The sequence below is a fragment of the Denticeps clupeoides genome, chromosome 12 (assembly GCF_900700375.1).
Source record: "Denticeps clupeoides chromosome 12, fDenClu1.1, whole genome shotgun sequence".
NCBI lineage: Eukaryota > Metazoa > Chordata > Actinopteri > Clupeiformes > Denticipitidae > Denticeps > Denticeps clupeoides.
Genome location: NC_041718.1, coordinates 16,786,949 through 16,809,232, shown reverse-complemented (window position 1 = coordinate 16,809,232; position 22,284 = coordinate 16,786,949). Strand labels below are relative to the sequence as shown.

The following is a 22,284-nucleotide window of genomic DNA, read 5'->3' as shown; positions in this document are numbered from 1 at the left end:
CGTTCCTTGCCTCGTCGTTGGAACGAATTTACGAATGCACGATAAAATATCAACGATATAAGATTATTTAAGCAGCATAGCTGTTTGTCAGCCGGTGGGAAATCGTTGCATTACGTTTAAAGATAAAATTCGGATAAACTGATGGAGTTGATGGAACAACATTTAATTTAATTTTTTTTTTTTAATAGATAATACCATTTACTAAAGATGTGAGAGGGGGGTTATGGAGTCATGAACACAGAGATTCACCCGAACTGAGAGTCTGTACATTTCTTTATATATATATTCTTTTTTCTGACAACAAATTGACATACAACAAAGGCTTAAAACAATCTGTAATAGAAATTTGGAGGAATGCAGAATTTGTCGCGCACCCAGAGTCTACACACACTTTCACCATCGTGCACATGGAATGCTGGGTATTCTGATGGAATTGGAAAGATTGGACACAAAGGAGAAACAAACACACAAGAATTTAAAAGTCTAGGTAGGTCCACATGACAAGAATACATGTTCCACAATATTCTCTTGTGAGAACATAACTACTGTATCCTACAAAATACATCATGCTTTCAGTTTACATTGGAGGACTTTAACAATCAAATGAAGATCTGGATTCAAAATGTGCCTGTAAAACCACCAAATTCACACCAAACATTGAGAAAATAGGTCAAGCCAACCCATATCCAGCGAGTCCATTAGCATCATATTAAAATGCAAAAGACTCATTTCAGAAGTGATTAAATGCCAAATACGTACAAATTAGTTTTCATGTGTGATTAGAGAAAACAAAGAAAATGTATAAAAAAAAAAAAAAAAAAAACTCTAAGACTTGAAAATGAGGATGAATTGATCCAGGATCTGCAATGCAAACAAAAAACCATTACACTGCCCATAATGAACATGCACACACAGACCAGGCAACTGTCCAGTCGAGCTCATTAAGGCGCAACAGATACAAGGTTTACATAGTTCTACTGTGCAGGAGGACACAATTCGAGCATTGCACGGTCTTTCAGAGAACACAACGCTCTAAAGACTTGATTTGTACATTTTTAATATGCATGCGTCACAAATGAGCATTGATGAGTGTGCAGACTACAGCTTGATAACCTGTTCCATTTTACGAGGGATTTGATCATGAAGTGGCTTTAATGAAGTGCCTTTAGGCACATAAAGGCATAAGCATGACCACAAGCCACCTCTGTACAAACATTTTGAATACTGCATAAAATTATATATATTTTTTCCCCACACTGAACAAATGCAGGCAAATAACAACTAGTGTACAGCAGGACCGTTATCTAGAAAAGTATTGCCCAGCTCTGATTATGGGTGCAGTGATCTTGCCCACTGTTAACCCTGAGACACTAAACAAATGCACCGCTGAGGTGCAAAATGATACAAAAGCAACATAGCTCGATCCTCAGAGAGGACTTTTTTTACTCATTAGGACTAATTAGACTAGCAGTGAGCTGAGGTCAGGTATGGTCACTGTGATGGCCACGGTTTTGGCAGTACATGCATTATTTCAGGGTGGGAGGAACGACTGCAAAATGCAAACGGAAGTCCTGGTGAAAATCGTGCAACGTAGAGTCAGTTACAGTGGGGTGCGCAGTATCTGCTGGTGACCAGGTAATAATAACCTGTTGCAGTCACTTGCTCTGAGACATGACCGCTTCAGTTAATTAAGGCGTTTCAACACCTTCAAAAGCAGAAAGGAAAACTATTTTTATAAATAATACGGGATCAGAAGGAGGTTTGGTACAGTCCTACCATCACACCACTAACCGAGTATCACAGCAATAACTCACACAGCATTGGAAACACGGCAAACAGAAGATCAGAATGAAACCTATTTGTCTTCTGCATACCGGCTCCTCACAGCACAGAGACCTTTGTGTGAACACCACCAGCTATGAAGGAAAAAAAATGTATATGACTACAGATTTACAATATCATACCATCTTTGGAGGAAAAACAACAAGTTATTAACATTCAAAGCAGAAGATGGAAATTAATAAAAATAGATATTTGATCTGACACGCCACTAAACAATCACGGTCACGGCACCCTGCCACCGTATACGAGGACTCCTTTTGGGAACTGGGATTTATTTCTTGTCATGTACACGAATAATCTAACTGAAAGAAGGGGGCAGGTCCCCCTTCTACCAGTCATTGTCCCAAGATTCCTCCGCTGGCTTAGCTGGACTCTTCTTTGCCTTGTTCTCCCCGGCTTTCTCCCAGTTGTTGTCCCAGGCTTCCCAGCTGTCCCCAGTGCTGTGCTTGTTGTTAGACTGGCCCTCAGAGCCCCAGTTATCCCAGCTGTCTGAGCTTTTCTTCTCGGCAGAGTTGTCAGCGATGGTCCAGCTATCGCTGCTAGGAGACTTCTTGGGCTTGGAGCTGCTGCCGAAGGTCTCCCAGCCATCCTGCTCAGCTCCGCCACTGTTCTGGTAGCCCTGAGACGAGTCCATGTTCTGGTATCCTTCACCACCGGGAGAGCTTCGGGAAGAACAAAAGGAAGAAATCAGCACCACTTGCATTTCAACCCAAAGAAAATCTAACAGCTAATTTCTTTCACGCTTGAAAAGAGTCACATTTGAAAGCCCATGTCCATGACAAATCAGCAGACACAGCCATCCACTGACAAACTGCATCTATTCAGAGTTATTTTGGCTGGAAAATCGCACATGACATGGCTTGAATTGAACAAATGAATGTACTCAGACTTAATTAGGCATTACATTTGCTCCTTGTACATTTCCACTGGGAAATCTTGCAGTGACTTTCTGCAGACTTCATTCTGGCCTCACTAGCAGCAGACACAGTGATCAATGAAAACAACATTTTCTCCCCCCCCTCACCCATTGGCTTCGTCTGCTTTCCCACTGAAAAAGTCGGACATGTCCTTCCAGCCCTTAGACCCGGCACCCTGGACCTGGACACAAAACAATTTTCTTAGAACAAGACCTAGGAATTTTACGATAAATAAAAACTGAAAGCCAACGATTCTTATTATTAATTGGTTGTGCAAAAGAAGAAAGCAGTTGCAGACGAAGGCAGAAAGTATAATACACTATTTTTTTTACGATCTGCTGTACTAGTCCTGAATAAGGCAGAAAGTGCATTAGTACTCACCATAACAATTACAAAGGCAGCAGAAAGAGGTGGAAGAAAACAATGCATTAATTTAAATAGAAGAGTGAAAAAAAACAGGCCCAAACCAGCCTCCTCTGCAGAGCGGACGGGGGGCTAGAAAACCAGCAACTCCAATGTGTGCCCTGTCCGTCCAAACCAGTGCACAAGGCAGGCTGGGTACACTTCATTACTGTCAGCAGAGGGGTGACTTAAAGCGGACAGGACCCACTAGCTCAGTCCTGACGCCATGTTTGCGGGCCAGAAGAGGCTGGTTGTGGGTCAGCTCGACGTGGCAGAGCTCTGCCACCTACCTTGGACGCCAGTCCACTGATCCCGACCGCCATTTCATCTAGAAACTTTCCTTCTTTTACCTAAACGAGCCAGATCACCATCGATTATCAGCCTCAGTATCCTGGAAGGGTTTTGTACGTACAAATAACTGCACGTTTTAAAGCACAAAAGAAAATGACTAGCAAGAACCAAGATGCATGAGTGTGTATAGTAATAAAGTGGGGCGTTTAGATGAAAAATTAGGTGATTAAGACAGGTTTATCATGAATTCACAAATACATTAATAAGGAATACAACTATTGTGCAGTTTGGTTCTCCATTAAAAAAAAAAATATCTACATGATGAAGATAAGATTCACTACAAAAGCCTCTAGTTTCTTGTCTAATCTAATCATGGCCATCACTAGGGTTAGTACATGTTACATCGCGAAACCCAACACCAAGTTAGCACCGACTCCAAATGTGTTACCTTTTCATGAGTGGGTTTGATAACATTCTCATTTAATGTCTGGCCTAACTCTGCAGCCTAGTTGGGAGTAAAAAAAGGGATGCGTAAATGAAAATGCGTAAATGAAAGCATGCACATTCCTTGTACATGGTCAAGAAATCATACAGGAATACATACAGCAACTGCTCATGGACAAATGAGAAGACAAGACAGCGAAACGAAAGAAAAAGGACCACCACAAACAAATTGGCAATTAAATAAAGGCTTGCATGTAGTCTTCAGAAGTGCGTTTAGCCTAGGATTAATCTGTTCGATCTCCATGCGTCAGATGAAAAGGGGCTGTTCTATCAAATACACTGCTGCTGAAATGGATTAACCTGGGACCTAACTCTTAATTAGACTTTACACACAGTTTGACAAGGTCACAGGAAAGCGAAGCGAGATCAGACAGAACGCCTCATCCATTTTCATTACGGTAACTGTTAGTTCTCATTACGACGCTCATCCATCAAGCCCAAAAGGAACCTTAAGTAAAGTAACCAAGAGACAAAATAATGAACGCCAGCAAATAATGTTTAACAGTGACAAATGAAAAGAATGAATAAATAAACCCAGCATGGAATACGTGACAGTTGTGATTGTGTTAAGGAGCCATGCACAGTTAAAAAGTTTTTACCGGCTCGGGGGGTGGCTTATAGCCCCTTAACTTTTTCCAACGGAGAGCAGAGAGAGGTAGAGGAAGTGACACACATTTCAAACTGAAGCACAGAGTCCAGTGCCATTAATAATGTGGAATAAATTAATAAGTCAGCAATACAGAATATAAACTAACGTGCATTATATTAATTCATAGCACGCCGAAGAAAGTACACAATAATATCCAATTCACATCAGTGTATGAAATATGCAGCACAGTGCCTTGCAAAAGTTTAATTAGAATAGGTGGATTTCTGTGGAAATAAGTCATTAATTATATGACTCATGAAGCTGATTAGTAGTACCAGCTCTTAGAGACTGTTCATGTGTGAATACCTATGCATACTACAGATTTTTTTGCCACAATAATGAGCTTAAAAAAAAAAAAAAAAAAAAAAAAAAAAAAAAACAGCATTTTGAGTAAATCAAAAGGTCTTAGCCACCCAAAAATAGTTTTTTTAAACCCAGCTTGCAGGGTAACAAAACAGGACAAACACCACGGGGAATGCATATTTTTGCAAGGCACTATAGATTGACAACAGATATATTAACAAAACTCTTCACTCCAAAAAACATGATTCGGAATGTTGCTTTGTCAGTGCACAGAGAGATTTCACATGCAGACGTACCTTTAGAGTGGCTTGGTTGGCAAGTTTGGCTGTCTGTTTGGGGTGAATATGGTGAAGATAGTGGAGTTTTTATATGGCATAGATGAGTTGAACTTCCTGAAGCAATTTAAAGGAATACTCACGTTGTCCTTAGCAACTGAAGCAAACTTGCTCGCTCCAACTGTGAAACTGCTCCAGCCCTGGTCAAACAAAATGAATCCATTATAATGACTACTGCATTTGTTCGGATATAATGTCTAAAATAGTGCACACCCAGTTGTATTACAGAATGGTATGGCTCATGGGTGACTGGTGTTCAAAATCTATGTAAGCATGCAATATGCATCACCTACCGAATAGATAGAAGTCATGGCATTGTTGAAAAAGTCCTCTTCCTTTTTTGGAGGGTTGACAGTATTTCCAAAGCCAACATAACGATTTTCCTGCCCACTATAGCCACCACCACTGACAACATGACGGAAAAAAAATAATTTTCTTGATTATTAGTAGGAAGAACTATGTAATACCTACTTGTTCTCTCAGTTTACTTTTGAAAAGTACTCGATACTAACCTTTGGTATGAGTTGACATCATCAGTCAGCCAGTCCTCAAAGGCCTTTTCTGAGGTGTGTGAGGAGTTCTGTGCTGGGCCAGCAGAAGTACTGCAAATTAATGAAGTCATCTGGTTGGTTCACAATGAAAAATACCACAATGTATGGTTCCTAATACAATAAACTGGACTAATGGCTCAGGACATTGTATATTTTACATGATATTTTATTTCTATACTATACATTTCTTGTTTAAGACTGACAGAAGCATTCTTTAGTTACCGATGAGAAGAGGAGAGTCCCATCTTGGACTGTGGGGGTACCCAGTCTTTGGCAGCGCTGTTCTCCATGGACCACTCCTTACCTTCAGCCAGTGTTGCCACCTGTATCAAACACAGCAATCAAAAAATCTGGACACAGTTCACAGTAAATGTATCCATTAATCTGCATTTCTGCGTCCAAATCTCAGCCAATCGCAGTTGTCCTATAGTCTTATTGTTATCTTTTTTAATATTCTGTCAATCTAAATACATAGGCATATGTAAAAGCATCAGGTTACATGTATTTGCTGCAAAAAGTGGCATTAAACACTAACTCTCTTCTGTCATTGCTACTAGTGCGAGCTGTAATTTACCTTATCCCTGTACAGAGCTGCTGCCTTGCTGTTGTATTTCTCTTGCATCGTCCAGTTATGATCATAATCATCCTGAAGCTCCAAGAAAAGCCGGAACTTCCCATTGCCTCCCGCTCTCATCTTCTCCAGCTCTATATCCTTCCATTTGTCCATCGACACAGAGCGTACAAAGCTGGGAAGGCAAAAACTTTAACATGACCAAATGTGGAAAATCCCCCAAACCTGCATGATACATTGTGAAGTGAAAAAGGGTCGAGAACGGAATACCTAAGATGCACTCCAAGGCCACGGTGTTTGCCTGAACATTCGAGGCAGATCCATATACCATAGGTGACACTGACCCACTGGGGATTGAACGCCCCACACTCAAAACAGGTCTAGAACGAGAAGCCAACGTGTGATCAACAGCACCATTATGATCACGAGGTCCCGAAACCGCATGTCAACAGTTGCTACACTTACACTGTTTTCGTCTTGGGTTCGCACTTCCTTCAAAACCCTCCTGGTCCGTGGACTGGCCATTTCCCACGCCCCAAGTCTGAAACAACAGCAACTTCAGAAAGTCAGTCCACAGAGGGAACGTTCGGTGACGTCACATCTGAGGAGGGAAGGGCCATGACACGTCGCCACCAGGTGGAGTTGAGGACGACTTTAGGCCAGGTTAGGAGACAAGGCGCCTTTAAAAAAAAAAAAAATCCTCCTCCTTTTAATAACTCTTCAGAATAATATTGCTGGGACACACACAACATCACAATCGTGATGGACACGACAGCTGTTTGCCCTTAGAGCCCAGTCGACAGTATGATTGTGGTGTTTTTAAATTCATCAGTGTAATTTTTTTAATGAAAAAATTATAATAATACGACCAAAGAACTGAACCTGTAGTTATAGCACAAAGCCAGGCTCAGATAACACTGTAATGATACCCTGCAACCGGTCTACCAAAGAGGGGGAAAAAGTACAAGATAATCGAAATGTATTCGTTCAAAACGTAAAAACCCCAAACACGGAGGCATTTTAAAGGAATTAGTTGCCGTGATCCTTTAACGAATAAAATGGTTGTTACGTGTATCGTTCGCGGTAGGCGCTCTAGCCGGGCAGCTAGAAAATGGGACGGCGGCGAACGGCGTGAACCTAAACTCGGTCTTTCTTACCGTTCCAACGCCTCCGGTGTTTGACGCGACGGACGGCGATATGTCGCTACGCAGGCTGGCTTTAGTGTGGGTGCTTTCGCACAGCGACGTCCATAAAATATAGATGGGATGCCACTGTCAAACGCCGGTAGCCATGTTGACGATGCGGCACCAGTTTGTCTACGTTGGCACCGCGGTGCATCCTGGGAGGATCCGGTCAACCATTACGCGGCGTGTTGTCACGTGATGAAACGCTAGGCGCTCCGTGGCAAACAGGCTGGAGGAGAAGCTCGTAAATCTACTAAACTACCAAAAAAATTACTAATTGTAATTTTGATTACTGTGTTTTGGTCATTTTATATAAAATATAGTGTCAATCTTTCAAGGTCTGTGTGGTCTGAGATGCCCATATCCATTATCCACAGCGTCATGCTGCTCTGAATAGCGCCAATCTGGAAGAGGCTACCTGATACCGGTGCCTGACCTTCAGAGCTGATGACCAGCACCGAGCAACTCTGCGTACCTTCATTGGCATCAGTACATGCACCTATGCTATGAATGTTCTGAGGATCACAGGCTTTCCGCTGACCTCCATCAAGTTTGGTTCACTCCACATTTTGCCCCTCATCCCATCTGCTGAGCAATAACATTACTGTCTGGGTTTAGAATGGATGTATCTGGTCATTTATGGTGCTCTGCTCTGGGGATTTGCACAGTGCCAGCCACTTAGGGAATGGTAGTAGCCTAGTGGGTAACACACTCGCCCACCTATCCACTACCAATTGTGTCCCTGAGCACGCTGTCTGATAAATGCTATACATTTAAATGTTACAAGATTGTTATCAGCTTCCTGTGCTGATCCAAAACTCCAGCAGCTGATCCCAAGGCTTATGGTTCCAAACCCATCCAAGGTGGGGTGGCTGCTGGGGTTGTACTTACAGGCTACTACTGTAAAAGCCCTACTTTTTAGAAAGTAGGGCTGAATTCAGATGTCAGATTTTCATGATAAGCGTGAATTAAATCTCATGCCCAACATAATTCACATTTTGCACATTTGGTAAAATAATATACATGAAGATATTATTACTAGGCAATTGCTAGAGCTATCCTCCATCCACCTATGTCTTTGAACTTTAAGTCTTATTTAATCAAAATGTGACTTCAGATCTCTAGACAAGCAACATTTTTAATAACCTGAGCTGATACAAATCTTTTACAAAGTCATTTTTAAATATATATAGTTCACATTTTCCATTTGCTTTACTGTAAAATAACTTTACTCTAAAAGGCCATCATAAAATAAAAGTACAACTCTCTGGACGATTTGAGTAAAGAAGAATTCTTTTTGAAATTCAAACAGTGATTGCATTTAAAATTGAAATATGCAGGTTCATTTGAGTTTTTGGGGGGTATCCATCCTTCTCTGGGATTATAAAAGCGCCTCAGCAGTGGCCTCTTGTGGCTTCATGGACGTGATTCCATTTGAGTCTCATTCATCAGTCCAAGGATGTGGGTCCACCTCCCACAGAAAACAGCATTTGAAAATGTGTACATGGTTACTAATCACTGGCTGCAATTAAGAGGCCTTATTTCCTTTCACGGCATACATCTAGACTGTCAGAAATGATTGGCATAGTCTTCAGTGGAGTCAAGTGCTGTGGTCTTTAGTTTATTGTCCACTGATGCATAGAGGTCAGACAGCAGGGAGGTGTTGTCTGCGATGTCCGTTGTGGTGTCCACATCCTGTTCTCTTGGCACACTCACTACATCCGAGTACTGAATCTGTGCCACAGGGGACCCACGGCCTGATTCTGGTTTGGGCACCTTCAGTGTGAGGTTGGCATAGCAGTCTCTGGCATTGGAGAGTTTCTACATATGAATATATGTACATATCGCTATTAGAATATAATAGAATAGAACAGTAAAACATTATGAGAACCATTTCAGATACTGCACCTTTACAGTGCTCTTTGCCCGTTTAGGATCATGTGGGATGGTAGGATGTCTCACAAGTTCTGTACCTGGACAAGTTTAAATGACAACAGTCAGGAATTTCAGTGTATACCTTGTGCATTTAAAATGAATCACCATGTACATGTTCCGGTCCTATTTCGGACAGGAAAGACATATTTAAAGTACAAGAACAAATGTAAACAGGCATGGATGTACAAGCACACAAACACACTCACTCTGAGTGTAGGTGATGTTGCCATAAATTGGGTTGTCCTCCATCTCTCGCCTTTTCAAGCTGATACTATAACACAGCATTTAACAAACCAAAAACATATGAACTTATGCTATAAATGGTAAACGGTGATGAACCAGTGCTTGTCTAGCACCGTTGTGATGTTTTGTACATACCTCCTCCTGAAGAGTGGCAGAAACACCTTCCCCTTGTCTACAGAGACAAACAACCACCATCAAATGTAAGACAATTGCTTCACTGGGAATAAAGGTGAAGGTCCATGGACAAACCTGCGCATCGATTTCCAACACAGCAAAGGATGTTCCAACAGAGGGACAAAACCAGCAATGAAGTAACCACGGCGACGAGCACCCACAGCTCAAACGAGCCACATAGTTTCTCAAAAATCACTGGGACACACATTCCGAACAAAGGTGTTAAATGGAATATGGCTTCATGTTACATTATTTAAGTAAATTTGAACAGTTTTACTTCCTGCCTGAAAAAGTAATCCACAGACTTACCTGTATGGCTTTTGCTGCAGTTGCCTGCCATTTTGGACTGTGAGATAAAGAACAACATTTCTTATTATATATATTACAGGAAATTTATCATTTTATTTTAGAGCAATTGAGCGTCTCCGCACTGCAGAACTTGAATAGATTTACCGTTGAGGGTGTTGTCTTTAAGCCAGGGCTGATGACTCCCTGACTTCTTTTTTGGAGGTTCGGTTGCAGGATGTGAGCTCTACATTTGAACTGCATAAATTAGCAGAGCAATCTGCAGGAAACCACAACGCCTCCCATGAAAACAGAACACAATGCAGAGAGATATATGTGTATAGGTGGAGACAGAGAAAAGATTTGTGGGAAAACGAAAAATTCTCTTAAGCAAAAACAGCAATTTTAACAACATATATCATATATAGACGATTTCTATGAATGTATGTGGTGTTATATTAGTATTATTATTATTTTTGCAAATACACTGGTTATAGTGTAATTAAAGTGAAGTGATTGTCACATGTGATACACAGCAGCACAGCACACGGTGCACACAGTGATATTTGTCCTCTGCATTTAACCCATCACCCTGAGTGAACAGTGGGCAGCCATGACAGGCGCCTGGGGAGCAGCGTGTGGGGACGGTGCTTTGCACAGTGGCACCTTGGCGGATCGGGATTCGAACCAGCAACCTACTGATAACGGGGCCGCTTCCTTAACCGCTAGGCCACCACTTTAGCATCAATGAGACCTTCTGTTTTAAAGGTGAACAATAATGTCTTATTTGTCCAAAAGCAATTCATCCTGTGGGGTTAAAATTAATTGTAACATTATTAACCTTTACTGAGCAGGATTTTATACTCGTCATTTTTGTTGTGTTGTGATTTGCTAATCTGAAAGTGTGATCGGCCCCCGTTTTTAAAAAGGCATCTCACTTTTGACCCCAACATTCTACACTTCACACACTGAACTGACGTTCAAATCTTGGGTCGGTGCTCATTGGCAGTGACGTATAATGGGCGTGTCCTGAAATACGTTTGCCCCGCCCCGTCCTCCCTCTTTCCTTTTCCCGTAGCAGCTGAGTTGTGGCAGAAGTTGGACGCCGACGGACGAGTGGATCGACATGTTACACCTGGGCTCCAAGGCGTTGCTCCTGTTCCTGCTGGCGTTCCCGTGTGGCCTGGTGTCGCTCGGTAAGCGTCTCCCGGCGACTCGGCTTTTATTCGCTGCCGGACGGAGCGTCGCTCCCGCCCGCGGTTCCATTGACGTGGCAGTGGCGGAGCTCCGCGTTTCATTCATTTCTTCAGCTCGGCTCTGTTCCAGTACACTGTGGGCGCCTTCGTTTTATTAACAGTGTGCCAGCATCGTTTTAATGTTTAACGTAAAACAGCAACGAAAAAAAAAGATGTTTACACCGTATGCCACACGTGTAGAGTTGGACAACTACAACTTTCCCCTCAGTCTGTGATGACGTGTCCCAAGCGCTTACTCGGAGTCTGGAGCAGGGGCATTTAAACTTTTACATTTACAGCATTTATCAGACGCCCTTATCCAGACTTACAATCAGTAGTTACAGGGACAGTCCCCCCAGGAGTAACTTAGGGTTAAGTGTCTTGCTCAGGGACACTATGATAGTAAGTGGGGTTTGAACCTGGGTCTTCTGGTTCATAGGTGAGTTTGTTACCCACTAGGCTACTACCACCCAGGAGCTTCACTCATGCAACAGTGCATTGCAAATCTGGAATTAAATGCAGTTTGGTCAGAGACAGGAATATAGATGGTTTATATTTGGCTGTGTTGACCTGTGATTGGATTGGCTGCCAGCAGCGTGTGGCTCAGCGGTTTGGTGACTTCGAATCACAACCAGAATCCAGCCTCTGTGTATAGGCAAAAGGATGAGTGAAGTTCTGTGTTCCGTGTGTACCTGCCGAACCGCAGGGAGCGTCTGTGCTGAAACTGATTCCGTGGATGAGGGGGAGCCAGATGCTGCAGTTGAGGAGGATGAGGAGGAGGAAGAGGAGGACGAGGGTCTAGTAGAAGAAGCCGAAGCCTCAGACACAGTAAGTTATGCCTTTTCATATTTATTTTCTGACTTTAGCTGCACCACATGGTTTACGTTCATAATTGATCAAAATCAGGTATTTAAGTAGTATATATTTTCCTTTGTTGCCATGTTTAGTAGAATTATAAATGAAACATAATGTCAGTTATGAAACACAATTGTTTTATGAAAGAAAAAATATTTTTATTGATGGTCTATTACTGAACATTTAGTGAATACAATTGAACAGAACAGGATAGAATGGGAAGAAATGGATCCAAGCATGGAAATTATTGAGTTACAAATGCACAACAACAAAAACGAGTAACAAACCAAACAAATACAGTTCAAATAAATAAATACATAATAACTTAAACATTTATGGGTCAACTTTGCGGTACACAAATGATTTTATTTTATGAGTACACAATACATTTACACTATTCAGCTCGATGAAGAGGATGGTCATCAGTAGGAGACCTTCTTCTTCCTCCTCCTTTATGGTTATGTACTGAATATTCAAGGCCTTTAAGGCAATTCGCATAAAAAAGCTGAACATAAATATAAAGGAAGATCACAGCTGTCCGTATGATTTAATGTGGCAGATGAGGTATTAGCACAATATGGCAGCATTCCGAACGTTGCTGTTTCGTTCACAGCAGGAGCCAGACGAGGATTTGGAAGAGGCCACAAGTTCAGACGTAACTTCTCATCCAGACGCAGACACAACCATCCTCTTTGTTACAGGCGAAGGTTGATTCTTCTCCATTTAAGAAGTATTTATTTATTTCTTTAATCGTTTTAATTAGAATTTTTTTTAAATGAACATTGACCTTACAAATTGCAGAGTTCCCAGCCAACGAAATTGTGAAGTTTCTTGTGGGCTTCAACAATAAAGGCAGCCAGGATTTCACGGTTCAGTCTCTAGAGGCTTCTTTTCGTTACCCACAGGACTACCAGTTCTACATCCAGAACGTGAGTTCTGTGTGTGTATATATGTGTGTGTGTGTGTGTGTGTGTGTGTGAGTAAAAACATCATTAGTGTTATCAGTAATTATGCATAAGACATGAGTGATGTCTGCTTAGTTGATTCTTATACCATGTGTTTATATGAAATGGTGTCTGTCTTTGGACTCTTGCTGGGCCCACCATAGGCCTGTCCTCTTGTACCAGACATGAGCAGACATGTTGCACTGTTGAACAGTTCACAGCTTTGCCACTGGGCACCTTGGTGCAGCCAGAGAAGCAGGCCTCCTTCGAGTATTCCTTCGTTCCGGCGCAGCCCATGGCCGGCCGCCCATTCGTGCTGGTCATTCAGCTGAACTACCAAGATGGCGAGGTGGGAGATCGTTTAAACTTTGCATCGATTTCCTGAAATGCGGCATCTTCACGTGTGCTGGTGTGATCTTGGTGTTGATCTTGTCTTTCAGGGTAATGCTTTTCAGAGTACCATATACAATCAGACAGTGACCATCACTGAGCTGGACGAGGGGCTGGATGGAGAGACGTAAGTCTGGTTTGATATATATATTTAGCATTAAAAAGAAAGTGTAATGTTGTGCTGATAATGCCTTATTTGCTCCTTTGATCCTTTGCAGAATGTTCATGTACATATTCCTCTCTGGCCTGGTCGTACTCATGGTCTTCGGAATGTACCAAGTGTTAGACTCACGAACGGTAGGGCAGTCGCTGTAAACCTCGCGGTTTTCACCATGCTCTGCTGAATGTGTACGCCGACCGGAGCCTGTCCTTTATTCCCTGCAGCGGAAAAGGCTCCAAACGAAAGTTGAGACTGGCACGTCAGGTCTGAACGACGTCGACATGAGCTGGATTCCGCAGGAGACCCTCAGCATCATGAGTGAGTTGGCAGTATCTGCTGTTAACCTGAAATACCAAATTCAGCCTACACTCAGAGGTGTCGTGCATAGCCGGAGAGACGCTGGTTTATCGTTTAGGGATGTTTCGGATGAATTGCTACAATCATTCTATGGCTAGATGAGCTTAATATGGTGTGGAGCTCACCAGGATCTGACTTTCTCACATTTTAATTAACTAAGTGGCTGTGACTCATTCTGAGCAATGGAAAAAAAAAAAAAAAAAAAAAAACCTTAACCCCTGACATGTTTCATTTCTGTTCGATCTAAGATAAAGCGTCACCAAAAGCATCTCCCAGGAAGCGTGCTAAGAGAACAGCCGGCGCCACAGATCAGTGAAGTGCCTGAACATCACACTACCACTTCTCCAGCCAGTGATCAGATTGTATTTTTGTCGAGGGGGGTCCCTCGGCTCACCCTGAAGCTCCGCCATTGTAATTCAAACCTCAGGGTGACACAAGCGCCACTCTGGGATGAAGGGACCTCATTGCATGCAACCCACCCCGTTATTAACGACACCGTGGAAGCCTATCCAGGTTTTATCAGAGCAAAGGCTGAATAATTCAGTTACACTTTCAGTGGTCAGTCCGTGCCATATCAGTCTTTTTTTTTTTTTTTATTCTAATTGTAATTGTGTATTTTTTTTTTATTTGTGGTAATTTTTGTACTCAATGTCACAGCTGCTGTTTTCTTCCCTTAACAATAAAAAAATGGCCTATTTCCCTCGTAGTGACGCTGCATGAAGGTAGGGTCCTTCAGTCCGACTGTCAGTCATGAACTCCTCACCTCACCATGTTGCTATATTTATTTCTATTATGGAAATAAAGTGACTATTTGGAGTAAAGTGTTTTTTTATTTCTTTTCAATTATGAAGTATGCTATCATTAATACACACATGACTGGCCTGTAGGGTATTTTTTCCATCAAGAAATGTGGGTGGTAGTAGCCTAGTGGGTAACACACTCGCCTATGAACCAGAAGACCCAGGTTCAAATCCCACTTATTACCATTGTGTCCCTGAGCAAGACACTTAACCCTGAGTGTGTGTCTCCAGGGGGGGACTGTCCCTGTAACTACTGACTGTAAGTCGCTCTGGATAGGGGCGTCTGATAAATGCTGTAAATGTAAATGTAAGAAATTATGCTTCCAAAGTAAATAGAGGGAACATGAAGCTTTAAAGGTGATAATAATAGTAATAGTACTATAGTAATTGGTATTAGTGGTAATAAATGGAATAATACAGATACGTTTAAGAGCGTTTGAAATGAACGGAAATGAACACATTTGACCATTAACCTGGTCAGCAGCCTCCCGAACGGACACCGGAGCCCGTGAAAGCGGCTGCGTAATTACGCGGCGGCGCCTGGCGCAGCGCCGCGCTGAACGGAGCCTCCGCCCCGCGGAAGCGCGCAGGAGGGGCAGGTGCTGGTGGGCTGGGATCCCACCGGAGGTGTGAACCGGACCCGCCGCGCGCGTGTGAAATGGAGCGGGTCGCGGGCGGGGGAACTTGGGTTTGCTGACACAGCGCGGCGGCCGCGGTCGAATATCGCACCGATCCTCCGCGCATCGGCGGCGGACGTCTTCCGAGCATCCGACTGATGGCGGACGGTGGCCCGGGTCGGGTTTGATATGGGATTTATGTCGACAGAGACTAGATTTAGTGTCGTGATTGCTTTAGGTAAGGCACACAGCGTCCACGTGCAGATTTCATTTCTATACTTTAATATCTGTAAATCTATGCGATCTATATCTAGTCCGCCTCTATTTATCAAAGCGCGCACGCACATCTTTAGAAATAGAAAGCGGAATAATGTATAATTCATGCTAAAGCACCAGGCAGTGTTCGAAATCATGGCCTGTTTCTTTTGTGATCAAGCTAGTTTAATATGAGTATGACGTTAATATGATTATTTGATATATATATATAAAAAAACTGGGTGGGACACGAGCAGTGCGGTTTTCTGTCCAGGAATTTCTTTGTGTTACATCTTAGAAACTCCTTCTTCTCTAAGCATCGTAAAATATCTTTGGCTTTAAAAAAAAAAGAAATTATTTGGTTTATGTTATCAGGGTCATGTGTGTAATACCCATGTTATTAATCTCAATATATTCTGATTATTTATGATGTGGTAAATCTGGAATGGAATATTATTTTATTCTGTCTGTAGAGGCTGTGCCTGTGAGCGTCCTTCGGGGTGGGACCCTTTACACCCCTGTGATGGGGATGGAGGGGGTGGAAGCCAGAGGTGCCGGCAGTGGTTCATTTTTTCTGTTTATTGGGGGGGTGGGATGCTGAATAGGAGGCCGGTGGCTGCTTCGCGTGCCGTAACCGGACACAGCTAGACGGGCGTTAGCGTCAGATGGAGCGTTTCTTCTTCTGTACCACGCTGCCAGCGGTGTGTGTGTGTGTGTGTGTGTGTGTGTGTGTGGTGTAACGCCAGCGGTTGAGATGGGAAGCTGACCTACTTTTGCCATCTTCTTGTTTGTCTTTGAGCTCCCTTTGTACTCTCCAACTTCATCTCCACCCTCTCTGTCTCTGCTGTCATCAGTGCTCCTGGCTGCGGCCCAGGTAGCTGCGGGCGTGAAGTGCGAGGGTATTTATAAAGACTTCTCCGACTGCGTGCTGGAGCTGGGGGAGAGCATGGACAATCAGCAGGAGAACGTCACCAGCGAGAAAGGCGTGGAGGCCGTGTGCAGGTAAACCACGTACTCCGGCCGGTTTACAGCTCGTAGTTAGAATGTTTGTCACACCGTCATGCCGAATGCTGCGGCGTGCGTGCATGTGTTCGGCTCGAACAACGGCCCGGCCTTTCCCAGGTCTAATAGCATACTAGGCCGAAGGGCAACGAGAACAACAAAGATGTCATCTCCGGAGGAGACAGTAGAAAGGAACAGTCTTCCATTCTGAATAATTTATGACTCCAGCGGATGCCGCAGTAATGAAATGCAGAGGCCGTTTGTTGGCTCTTGATTTCTCTGCCGTCACTGTGACTCCAAATGACTCCGATTCTGCTGGATCACGACACCGAATGCGTCCTTCCCCGCGTGGACGGTGGGATCTGGCTCTTTTGATCAGATTTTGCGTCTAAAAAGGTCACAAAAGAGGTTGAGAGATAAAAATGGCACCAAAAGACATGGTAAAGGATATTTAGAGACCCTTACACATAAACCTTATATATATTAGATCGTTATTGCCGAACTTATTGCTCTTTTTTTCCATGGTTCAATGATGTGCTGCAGCCATCCCTTCACATTGCAGTGTTTTGCTATTATGTCTGAGAGACTAAGACGGCGGCTAGTTTACTATCTTGCAAAGTGACAAGTCCATGTTGTTCTGTGTTCAGGTAGGTTATGCTAGTCGGTAATATATATTGCTAATGGATGACGGTGATTGTGAGGTTCATCATCCTGTAGTCACTAATTAAATTCTTTCTAATTTTGTTGCGATAAACTGGGCTGGGCTGTGATTGGTGCGTTTCTTCCTGCAGCCACTGGGAGGCGTTCCACACTTGTGCCTTGACAGCACTGTCTGAGTGTCAGGAGGAAGTGGGGCCCATATGGGAGACCTTGCGAGAATCTTCCAGAAAGATCCAGTTCCAAGGCAGCCTGTTCGACCTGTGCAGCTCAAATGCTGCGCCCCGGCTGGGCCTGGCCTGCTCCGCCGCATCCCTCCTGCCGCTGCTGGGCTCGCTGCTCCTGGGGCGCGTGTCCATCTGTCCGGCCCTGTAGACTTCCTCCTCAAACCTGCATGTTAACTCCTGCCATTTCCCCACGCTGAAGCCGCGAGGAGGAAGCCTGGGACGAAGGCCGATGGCTTAAGGCAATAAAATTCAGGATGTGTGTGTGTGTGTGTGTGTGTGTGTATTTAAGCACGAAGTTGTTGTTTTTTTTTATTTCTTTTTTGTGGAATTGTAATGATCTGAGCTGTGTCGATGTAACAAGTGAGTCATAGTCATGACAATCATCATGCCCTTCACTAGTCGAGCACAATATCGTCTCTCCTGGATTCATAGTCAGGAGCTGGAGAATTATAGCTGCTTTGAAGTACCAAAAAGAATGAAAATTATCCAGTATTGTACGTTCAATTTATGTTATGAAGGTGCTGTTTATACTAGTGCCATTGAATGCTCAACATTTTTGCATCAGTAGATAGATGTAACACTTAAAAAAGCAATCTCTTATGCAATTAAGCTAACATATTGATATATATATATATATAGCAATGCAATAGCACACATATGGTTACTTGGCCTGGGCTTTTTATCAAAATTATAAGTAGACTGAATAAATGCAAATTTATTCTATAAACAAGGACAAATAGCATTTCAATAACATGTTTGTGAATCGTTCGGGTTGCACGTTATGCAAATTCATGTGCGAAAAATAACCTTTTTCTCAGTCAACATATAGTTTCTACTATACCAGTGGCATGCACAGTCTACACCTGTATTGTGGTAAAGAAAAAAGTATTATATCTATATATATGTGTGTTTGATATGATAAAAATAGTACTTTTTAAAATATTGCTACATGTAGGGCTTTCAGTTTGTCGCATGGGAATTTTGAATAAAAAAAATTGTGGAAAGAATGGTTGGATAAAACAGTACAATAATACATTTGAAAATATTAAACATATAAACCGATCCCTTCAGAAGCCGAAGGCTCAGTAAAGAATGAGCTCCACCAGCTCATATCTATATTCCTCCAGTCCTTCGCCATTATGTTCTGCATGCATAAATGTGTGACACCATTGAATGCGTTCCCAAGAACACTTCAAAATTCAACGTTTGTATTGATATTTTTTGCCCCGTGTCCGTCCAGGTGTGGACGCTGGCCACTCTGCCGAAGTCGGTGTGCAAATTATTGGGAGCAAAATATGCAAAGGAACATTATCTGCTACATCTTAACCCCCTCCCTTTTCTGAAGACATGTGGAAGTATATAAGTAAAGGCGCAGAATTAAGCCCCAGGATGCCCCTCATAATGAGCTTTTTATACAAGCTGAAAATTGCCCTTTAATTAGCAAGTTCCCATCCCATTTTGTTTTTAATTATACACCAACGGATGGGGAATGAAAGGATCAGTGCGGAAAGCAAGGCTGCATGGTCACTGGTTAACCTTGTTTATTCATGTTCCTCTTATTAATTTCTCATCGCACAGACAGCGTGCAGTTTCTGAGTAAACAGCAGGGTGACGATGGAGGATTAAAGGAATGCCGGCAGTGTCCTTGGTGTGAAAAAAAGGTACTAACAGGGGCGCTACGAAGCGATAAATCCACCGGTTCAAGGTCTCCAGTTCTAGAGGGGCTTCCATTCATCTGCCAGAAAATCGGAAGAGGACCTCTTCGGTTGAATTATGGGCATTACGTCATATTGCACATGGCCGTCTGAATACCACTGTATTGTATCACATCAAATCATGAATTATTGCTGGGCCGTTACACCCCTCAGACATAAATTTGTGCTTCCCGACACCGTGAAAAGCTCGGATTTGTTCTGTGATGATGAACTGCACGTGTTGAGGCCAGAACAGATATAAAATATCCAGCAGAGCCCACTGACCTGTCCATACCGAGGCTTCATCACAGTAACGACTCAAGGCAGGATTTCTCACCTGCGAAGATATTTCTGGCCTTTCCTCTCAACTCTTGCCACAAGCCTGGAGATGGCAGGAAACTGACAGTTCAAGAATAATCGTGACCACCTTCAACTTTCTTTATACAAACTCGTTAATTAACAAAATGGTTCAAATGAAGCCCACAGACCACCGATTCATCTGGAATGTGTTGCTGGTGTTTATGGAGAGCTTTCACATTTCTACTGGAACATAATAACAGTCCTCACGCATCGTCAACTGAGCATCAGTAGCAGAGCGCAAAGTATGCTTCTCAGTTTTTAAAAGGCAAAAAAAAAAAAAAACAGGAAAGAGAAGCTCAAAAGGCCTCAGAAACGTTTCCTTCAGAAAACTTGAAAATGATTAGTAAATACATAAAAAAAAAAAAAAAAAAAAAAGCAGCATTCAATTCAATTTGGGGTATTCATATAGATATACTGTGGGTAACTAATCCCCTTGCAGATGCAACCAAATTCCCCCATGTCCTTTAAACCATGGAAATGTCAGCAAAAGAATGATTAACACTAATATATGCGCATTACCAAATCGAAGAAAAATTCTGTAATCTCAGGATAACTGACGTCAAATAAATAAAATATGGTCAGATTTCACGCTGAACACCACTGGAAACGGTTTCTGCTAACAGCCCCGCCCGGTAGAAGTGCCAGGCCGCTCAGAGGTTCGCCTTGGGCCCAGTGTTCACCGGAATGGCTCGCAGTTCAGTCCGCATGCACAGGTACTCCCCAGTGACGGCCATGAGCGCGATGCAGGCCACGTTCACCAGCCACCACGACAGGGCCGCCGGGAGGCGGGAGTTGTACACCCAGCAGCCAATCATGTGGAAGAAGTGCACCGTGACCGTGAAGTCCAGACACTGTTTTCCGCGCCGGATGAAGAACCACAGGCCGAGAGCACTGGTGTGAGGAGACATTGACATTGCAGGTACGGATCAGATTACTGTATCACCCCACTTTCACACAATTAGCCCCACGCCTCTTCAGGCAATTATCAAAAACGCATATTAACATCTTACCATGTGAGTGAATTTAAGATGAAGGCCATCATTGAGAGAACTCCTTGAGTTGTCGTGAAGCCAAGAACCTTTAAATCATTATTTACGATTAAATAACTGGACCAAGCAAATACTCAGGACTGCATTGAACGGAAAAGGTCAGGTAGGCGGACTGACCTCGTAGCTGAAGATCTGGTCGAGGGATCTATTAATCTGAACGAGGCCGTCCACCCCAGCGAGCCACAGCCCAAGGAAGCTGTAATAGATGCACTGCATCAGCACAATCTGGGACAGGATGAGGACGGGGTCCCAGATAAAACTGCGGAAATGACCCGCCATCCCGACGCTGCAAGGGACCGTCCGGCGTCCTGCAAAAAGACATGTTCAGACTGAACGCAGTGCGATCGTTTTTTAAATACTGTAAATCGGTAAAATGTATGTTAGCGATGCATCTCTGGCCACAGTATGTATGTAAACACACTTTTTTGTCCAGCTCTTCGCATCCTCCACAGAGCAGAGGAGCGTTGCACGTTCGAGTGTCACCAAGGTCCCATCACCTCAACATCCCAGTGCCGTCTCAATCCAGGTCACTCCAGTGGACCTGGATTGACCTGGATTAAATCACCACAGTAACTCTAGGCCAGACGTAGGGACTGGCGAACCGCTGGGTGGTAGTATCCTAGAGTCGCCTGTGAACCAGAAGACCACTTACTACCATTGTGTCCCTGAGCAGGACACTGAGCCCTAAGTTGCTCGAGGGGGGGGACTGTCCCTGTAACTACTGATTGTAAGTCGCTCTGGATGTAAATGTTTTCTTCAAACGTTAACTTCCAACGCTGGTAGCATAAAAACATAACTGTACAGGTGCCTTAATACTGAATTCCACAGGGACACGTTTTGAGTTAGGACAGGTTTGTCTGGGCATGTGCCTGTGACACGGCTGCGGCTGCGCGACGCTGAGACGTCGGTTCGCCATCGAATGCAGGTTTTAAAGCGAGTATTAAAGCGAGAGCCTAAACGTGTCCGGCTTAGCCTGCGAATGCTAGCGCCGAGTAGAGCGCTTACCTTCACCCCGCGGTCCGACTCAGCCTGCAATCCGCTGCGTCGGCGGACTGTTGCCGCAGACCATGTTGGAACAAGCTGCCAAGCCCCCGGTGCCTCACCGCACGGAGACGTTGTTTTCGGGGAGCGACACTGAAGTTGACGACGCGGAAAGTCCTGAACGACATCAACAGCTACACCGGACGTGATGAAGAGTTGGACGAATCGCAACGTGCCGAGGACGGCGCTTCTTCAACGCGATTGGATGGCTGCTCGCTCTTCGGTTGCTATTGGACGTCGTCTTGGTTGAGCCCACCCACCTTCCGTTTTGGAGTGACGTCAACAAGCTGCACGCCATCTAATGGTGCAATAGGCGACTGCTCATGTGCTCGTTGTGTAATAATTTTAATCAAACTTATTTATTGCGAAATGGCGACCAATTTATCATACATTTAACTGAAGCGTACCCGGCACACTTCATGTTAGGCTGAACTCTGATTGCCGAAGATAATTAT

The 22,284-nt window shown here is 43.6% G+C and overlaps 5 protein-coding genes across 11 annotated transcripts; 2 read left to right on the top strand and 3 right to left on the bottom strand.

Annotated features, from left to right (window-relative positions):
- Window positions 1–255: 255 nt before the first annotated feature.
- arfgap1 (ADP-ribosylation factor GTPase activating protein 1) lies at window positions 256–7,701 on the bottom strand. Of its 5 annotated transcripts, none has more exons than XM_028999417.1 (13): window positions 7,523–7,701; window positions 6,831–6,906; window positions 6,636–6,745; window positions 6,369–6,540; window positions 6,017–6,117; window positions 5,756–5,845; window positions 5,537–5,648; window positions 5,327–5,383; window positions 5,205–5,237; window positions 3,901–3,957; window positions 3,452–3,511; window positions 2,867–2,940; window positions 256–2,504 (listed from the first exon to the last, which is right to left on the bottom strand). In XM_028999417.1, the coding sequence occupies exons 2-13, from the start codon at window positions 6,888–6,890 to the stop codon at window positions 2,171–2,173; spliced, it is 1,260 nt and encodes a 419-aa protein (XP_028855250.1). In that variant the 5' UTR covers window positions 6,891–6,906; window positions 7,523–7,701; the 3' UTR covers window positions 256–2,170. The 5 variants fall into 5 exon arrangements, with proteins under 5 accessions (XP_028855250.1, XP_028855251.1, XP_028855253.1 ...); XM_028999418.1 differs by having other exon boundaries at window positions 2,867–2,934; XM_028999420.1 differs by lacking the exons at window positions 3,452–3,511; window positions 3,901–3,957 and adding an exon at window positions 4,556–4,585 and having other exon boundaries at window positions 2,867–2,934.
- Window positions 7,702–8,794: 1,093 nt separating this feature from the next.
- LOC114801233 (uncharacterized) lies at window positions 8,795–10,519 on the bottom strand. The gene is made up of 7 exons (XM_028999280.1): window positions 10,355–10,519; window positions 10,211–10,247; window positions 9,977–10,096; window positions 9,863–9,899; window positions 9,691–9,755; window positions 9,458–9,522; window positions 8,795–9,370 (listed from the first exon to the last, which is right to left on the bottom strand). Exons 1-7 carry the CDS (start codon window positions 10,448–10,450, stop codon window positions 9,119–9,121), a joined length of 672 nt encoding a protein of 223 aa, XP_028855113.1. The 5' UTR covers window positions 10,451–10,519; the 3' UTR covers window positions 8,795–9,118.
- A 721-nt stretch (window positions 10,520–11,240) lies between these two features.
- LOC114800849 (translocon-associated protein subunit alpha-like) lies at window positions 11,241–14,948 on the top strand. The gene is made up of 9 exons (XM_028998686.1): window positions 11,241–11,382; window positions 12,128–12,249; window positions 12,890–12,983; window positions 13,078–13,205; window positions 13,435–13,569; window positions 13,661–13,737; window positions 13,829–13,907; window positions 13,995–14,088; window positions 14,376–14,948. Exons 1-9 carry the CDS (start codon window positions 11,313–11,315, stop codon window positions 14,441–14,443), a joined length of 867 nt encoding a protein of 288 aa, XP_028854519.1. The 5' UTR covers window positions 11,241–11,312; the 3' UTR covers window positions 14,444–14,948.
- Window positions 14,949–15,377: 429 nt separating this feature from the next.
- LOC114800781 (neuritin-like) lies at window positions 15,378–18,692 on the top strand. Of its 2 annotated transcripts, XM_028998562.1 has the most exons (4): window positions 15,378–15,782; window positions 16,273–16,350; window positions 16,654–16,801; window positions 17,593–18,692. In XM_028998562.1, exons 1-4 carry the CDS (start codon window positions 15,734–15,736, stop codon window positions 17,831–17,833), a joined length of 516 nt encoding a protein of 171 aa, XP_028854395.1. In that variant the 5' UTR covers window positions 15,378–15,733; the 3' UTR covers window positions 17,834–18,692. The 2 variants fall into 2 exon arrangements, with proteins under 2 accessions (XP_028854395.1, XP_028854396.1); XM_028998563.1 differs by lacking the exon at window positions 16,273–16,350 and having other exon boundaries at window positions 15,388–15,782.
- Window positions 18,693–20,108: 1,416 nt separating this feature from the next.
- On the bottom strand, window positions 20,109–21,973 carry sys1 (SYS1 golgi trafficking protein). Of its 2 annotated transcripts, XM_028999117.1 has the most exons (5): window positions 21,794–21,973; window positions 21,210–21,417; window positions 20,906–21,096; window positions 20,750–20,817; window positions 20,109–20,630 (listed from the first exon to the last, which is right to left on the bottom strand). In XM_028999117.1, the coding sequence occupies exons 2-5, from the start codon at window positions 21,229–21,231 to the stop codon at window positions 20,390–20,392; spliced, it is 522 nt and encodes a 173-aa protein (XP_028854950.1). In that variant the 5' UTR covers window positions 21,232–21,417; window positions 21,794–21,973; the 3' UTR covers window positions 20,109–20,389. The 2 variants fall into 2 exon arrangements, with proteins under 2 accessions (XP_028854950.1, XP_028854951.1); XM_028999118.1 differs by lacking the exon at window positions 21,210–21,417.
- Window positions 21,974–22,284: the final 311 nt, after the last annotated feature.